Source organism: Sinocyclocheilus rhinocerous, unplaced genomic scaffold, assembly GCF_001515625.1.
Source record: "Sinocyclocheilus rhinocerous isolate Xijiao unplaced genomic scaffold, SAMN03320098_v1.1 scaffold3397, whole genome shotgun sequence".
In the NCBI taxonomy this organism is placed as follows: domain Eukaryota; kingdom Metazoa; phylum Chordata; class Actinopteri; order Cypriniformes; family Cyprinidae; genus Sinocyclocheilus; species Sinocyclocheilus rhinocerous.
In genome coordinates, this window is record NW_015636576.1 from 25,600 (window position 1) to 31,461 (window position 5,862).

General features: G+C 38.8%; 1 protein-coding gene across 1 annotated transcript in view; it reads left to right on the forward strand.

The window, feature by feature from the left end:
• The window catches only part of LOC107747997 (rho GTPase-activating protein 7), a 46,227-nt gene that overhangs the window by 5,806 nt on the left and 34,559 nt on the right, over positions 1-5,862 (forward strand). The window contains 3 exon segments of the mRNA XM_074560208.1: positions 539-602; positions 726-2,017; positions 2,210-2,537. Coding sequence (XP_074416309.1) covers positions 539-602; positions 726-2,017; positions 2,210-2,537 — 1,684 coding nt within the window.

Sequence of the window (5,862 nt, forward strand, 5' to 3'; positions counted from 1 at the left end):
TGTTGCTAACATAGCGGACTCATCGAAAAATACATTGGCATCATCTGTATTAAAGAGAAAAAAATAATCACTTCATCCGATGTTTAAGTGAATAAAATATCCTTGACAGCCTTACTTACTGGAGTTCCACAACTATTGGCGTTGTTCTCTCTCACCGGACTTGTGTGTGTGTAGGTGATGCAAAAGAGGAAAGCAGGTTTGGACCAAAGCACTGTGAGGCAAGGGAGGTGGAGACTCAAAATGTTTCTAAACTTAAAACGCATTTTTGCCCCATTTGTGTTGTTTTACTACTTAAACAATTATTTAAAGTATAAAACATTGTTATTTACAATGCACAGCGTGGTTTTTAATCATATTTTTAGGGGGGACAACCCTCAGATAGGGGGGTCCTGTCCCCCGACCCCCCGGGGATTTCCGCCTATGAGTGCATGCTATGTTGATGTAGAATGAGCACTTTGTGCTATTCACAGTGGGAGGAATTTGAGAGGGACATCATGTTGTCTTCCTGTTTGAGATCAATGTTTTATTTTGCTTTCAGGAGATTAAGTACCTTAAACAAGTGTGTGGAGATAAAGCTGGAGTTGAGCCGATCCAAAAGAAGGGTGAGTGAGAGAAAACTCTGGAGAAGATGCATGTAAACACTGTGTATAAACAAAAGAAGCCTAGGTAAAAATGTTCTTATCCCTATTCTTTGCTGTGTATAACAAATAATTTTGTACATGTAGGGAGATGAAGAGGAGGATGAAGACCTCTATGCCATCAGCCCAAAATGGTCATTCGACAGGAAGAGCAAACGCTGGATCCGTGTGGATGACAATGAGCTACTGCATTCACTGAACTGCCCCATTACAAGACTGAGGAGATCCGGAAGCTCTGAGGCCTCTTTTACTGATAGTGGGGAGTGCCTTGAGCTTTGTTCCACACATAGCTCAAGTAATGCTGACAGCGATGGGGGAAGTGCTTCCAAAAAAATGGCAGAGGAACCAGAACAAAGTTGTAGCTCCTCCAGATGCTACTTGAACTTTAAGCCCCAATCTCCTGACACTTCACTCAGCAGACCTCCATCTCCCTGTGAACATCCCATTTTGAGCAGTGAAGAGCGCCTTCCTGAAAAGCCTCCAGTGGAAAAAGGCAAAAGCCTTCTACGGAAGATGGAGAAACTTAAATTAAAAGGAAGCATGCTACAGCCAGACACCCAAAGTGGGAAAGCCAGATTTGTCATAAGCGGACCAATTATCCAGGAAGGTTTTGGTGAAGAAAAGCTGAAGCATCTTCAGTGTCTAGACTTAGCGAGGCTCCAGGACAAGACTGCAATACCTGCATCCTGCTCATCACCCTCTCGATCAAGTAGCAGTCCCTCAGAAAGCAGCAGTGAGGTCAGTACACCAAGCCCTGTGACGAAGGTGCGCAGCAACTGCAAACACCATGGGCTGCCCAAACAAGAAGGCAGTCAGAAGCAAATCAACGAGCAGCCATTCAACAACCAACAAAACCTTGATGTCAACCCCGTATTTGAAATTCCCCATGGACACAAGCCAGGGATGTTCCCAACTGTGCTCTCCCACAACAGCACCTTCTCACCTATTAACAACACTTCAGTCAATTGGAGGACTGGAAGTTTCCATGGTTACCAAAGTAGACAATGTAAAAGCAGCAGCTCCAAAGACCAGGAAAATGTTTGCAGCCCACTGGCTACTTGTGATCACCGTGTCAGCATTTATGACAATGTCCTAGATCCTATGCAGATTTTAGATGATGACGTCTTCTCAGCTTTGGACAGTGTAATGGAACGCATTTGTGACCTGCAACAGTTGGTAACCTCTTTGACAGACAAGTTGTCAGAGGACGGGGATTCAGATTTTTCCCACTCAGGTTCTCCCTCACCCACCTCTCTGACTGATTTTCACCTTGAGATCAAAGCGCCAGAAGAGACAAATGAAGCTGCCCTAGAGGAGGCATACAACAAGAGCTCAGATGCATTTGCACACACTGCTCAGCCTACAGATCATACTGATCGGTAAGTGACACAAATTACCATTTCATCGAGGCAGCTGGGACAAAAAAAGTGTCTGATCTAATTTATGATACATTCAAGGGATCTAGAATATACATTTCTCTCATTCAATCAAGGGTGAATCCTTGCAAGACCATTAATCATGCACTGCCAAAGCGTATCTATACAAAAGTTGGTTGATTTCCTACATTTCAGAATACAGAGGCCCCACTGGTTCAGTGCACAGATGCTTTCACTGAGTAACCCCAGCACAGCCATACAGGCAAAATCAGCACCACATGTCTCCATGCTGCAAAGGCTGAGCCTTCTCAGGCTTACAGCTCTGATGGACAAGCACTCACCCTTCAGCAAACAAGGCTGGAACTGGTAAGGCGGGGTTATGAAGAAAAGCAGTGAGGGGAAGAGGGATAGATATAATTTGGTCAAAGCAGCTTGCTTAAAAAAAACTCTGAGACAATGAGAGAGGAAAAAAGGAAAGAGTTAGATTCCTGCTGTTAAGAGATTCATTCATTATTTATCTTGAGTTGCAAAATCTCTCAGCAGACAAAATAGACAATGTTTTAAGAGTGCTGAGTTCAAAATGGGTAAGTGAAAACAAGGGTGAACCCTCTCACACCACAGGCTGCATGACTTGCTGACTTGACTTGCTGTAGTTTGTCTTGAATAATCATGTTCACAAGAACATAATTGTTTAAACAACTCGATAAGTGCAATGCAATTAAAAAATATTTTAGTGATTGACAACACTTCCTGCAAGACACCTCACATTAAGCAATTTCATTATGTTTAACTTCTTGATCAGATCATTAATAGGAAATATTTGCCTTTTACTAACTATTTTTATGCCCTAAATATTTTAACCCAAACCTGAGAAATAAGCTCCCCATAGAGCAACTAATAATATGTTTAATATTATTTATTGTATAGTTAACTGGACACACACACAAAAAAAAATTAGCTTGAGGCAATAATAATTGACTTTTTGGGAAATGAGTAATAGGGCTGTTTGTTTTAACAACCATTGAGCTTAACTACAAAAGTTACAAAGCTCTTAAATCTACCCTACTCTATTCACATTAATCACTTGCTTGAGCATTCAGCATCCTTACTGCGAGTCAGCTTACTTGGATTTTAGATAACTAATTAATTCAAAACTTCTCTCTCTCTCGTTTCTTTTACAATAAACAATATATGAGACTGGTTATTGCAAATATGTATACAATGCAGAGCCTCTTGAATCTAAACAATCACATTAAGTCACTAGGGGAACATAATTGAGTTTAAAGGTGACATATCATGAAAATCTGACTTTTCCGGGTTTTAAGTGCTATAATCAGGTCTCCAGTGCATCCACCAACATAGGAAACGTGAAAAAGATTAACCAAGTCACTTTGTTTTGGTAAGCCTTTTTCTTAGTCTGTTCAAGTGTCTGAAAAAACGAGTGCGTCTGATTTCGCTCCCCTAGTGACGTTGCAAAGGGATCTCATTATAATATTACCGCCCCTTAATCTGTAAGTTTCCATGCGCTGCCATTTTGATTTCGCAAGCGACAACGGTGTACCAGTTTTAATGCCATGGCGAAAGTTTGAGCAAAACACGCTAACTGTTCTGTCTTTGGCTGCACAGACGAGCACAGAACACTATTTAGAGTCCCAGCCTCAGAGGAGACAAGAGAGCAGTGGATTTATTGATTTATTTAATGTACAGAAAACCGTATATCAGAAGTTTAAACTAATATGGTTTAAAACGCATGATTTCAGCGCGACGAACATGATAATCTGAACCAAAACGGATGTTTTTTAGCAGGTACGAGCTGTAATGGCGCAGCCCTGTTCTGGAAAAGGGGCGGGGAGCTGCAGCTCATTTGCATTTAAAGAGACAGGCGCGAAAAACAGCGTTTGCAACAAGTAGTATACTTGATAGTAGAAATCCTGCTATTTTAACATAGTGTAAATAGGTATTTGCACTTAGTGTAAATAGCATATTGCTAAAAATACTGCTATTTTCACTCAGTGTAAATAGAATTCATTGCTAATACGAGATTTGAAAAGGGAGAATGTACAGTATTTGAAAAATAATGTGTTTTTTGAACATTAAAGCATGTCAACATATTCTGTTACACCAAATACACAAAATAATGATCTTTAAAATAGCATCATATGACCCATTTAAGATGGGAACATGTGTGGAAAATAGGAGAAAACTAATCATCTAAATAGACGAGGGACAACTTTGAAACTGTCTGGAGTGTGTTCCTTTAAAACTGGAGTGAATGTGGTGATCGGGAACTGGAAACAGCTGGAATGGCGCTTGAGGCGATCGAGTCAGTGTTTGCAGCACTCATGATAGGAATATGTGTCGAAAATACAAGGAAACTAATCGAAGCGAATAGTATGTTCTCACAACATTGAGCGGTGACTGATGAGCGGTATAACCGGGAACTGAACTAGTCAAAATGATGCTTGAAGACTTGGATCAAAACGGTAAAATCAAAGACGGTAAAATTCTGTCAGTTCGCTATAATACACAGTTTAATCTTGACTTTCAGTGTTTATTACTGTGTGGTTATTGGCGTGATGGTTTGACCATAATAGTTTAGCTTCGTCAGTGGGTGAAAAACATGAACAACTTGAACAAAATCTTAAATTTGTTCTTAAACAAGCTTTTCAAAAGAATTTCGTTTAACTGTATAAGCTATATGGGAAGTATGGAGTTGCTTTGCTTTTTTTCTGAACGGGTGTAATAAATTTTAATCTTTTATTATCTGTTGCCTGTGTTGTTACTGTTGTCATATTGTGTGTGATTTTAATTTAAAAACCCATTTTGGGTTCATTTAACCCAGCAGTAGGCCTATAGTAAATTTCAAACAATATTTGAATTAAATATGTTTATTGATATATTACCTGATATATAATGTATGTATGACCTATTGTATAAACAATCGTTTCAGGGCAATTTGTTGTAGCCATTTACCCTGTAACTACATGTTACAAGGGGGGAACAAGCACCACTTTAAAATACAGCCCGCAAATGTTGTATCTATCCTGTAAGTACATAGAACAAGGGAGGAACAAGCACCGCTTTAATTTATAGCCCACAACTGTTGTATTTACACCGTAACTACATGGAACAAGGAGGTAACAAGCACATAACAAGACTTAAACACAGAACAAGTGTATATTTGCACAGTAATTACAGAGAAAATTATTGCACTAGTTTTAATTTAATTGTTTGATGGCCAAATTAAACCCTCTACTTTTTTTTGCTATAAAAAACATCACAGTATACATCCACTGAAATACAAATGTTGTATCATGTATTTTTTCTGCGAACAGCTGGAAAGAGGTAAACTTGTTTTAAGCTGCATTGAACCTTGATTGTGGTGTTGAGAAGTTGCTGAAATCGACGAATAAGCTTTCATAAGGTAAGTATTCTCGTGAATTATAAATCATAGCAGAAACAAATTAACTAATTTCACTAGATGTCCAGTTTTGTTGTTCAGTAATCTCCATCATGTCCATCCTTTAATAATAGAATGTGTACCCCATGGTTAAAAAAATACCTATACGCCTATGATAAAATACCAATATAAAATTATAAAAAGTATACAGTATATCGTCTTTCTAAATCATTCCCAAACATAAGATTGTTGTTTAGGCCATACATACCACGTAATATTAGAATAAGCACCTCTAGTTTCAAAATACTTACAGTATAAATGATTTGTAATTTTACAGGTTGCTACCCCTTTATTCCCCACACTTCACATATTATTCCCTTATACCTACACAGAGGTACTGAATAGGTACACTATAATTACAAAAAAGTTACACTGTAACTTCAGTTTA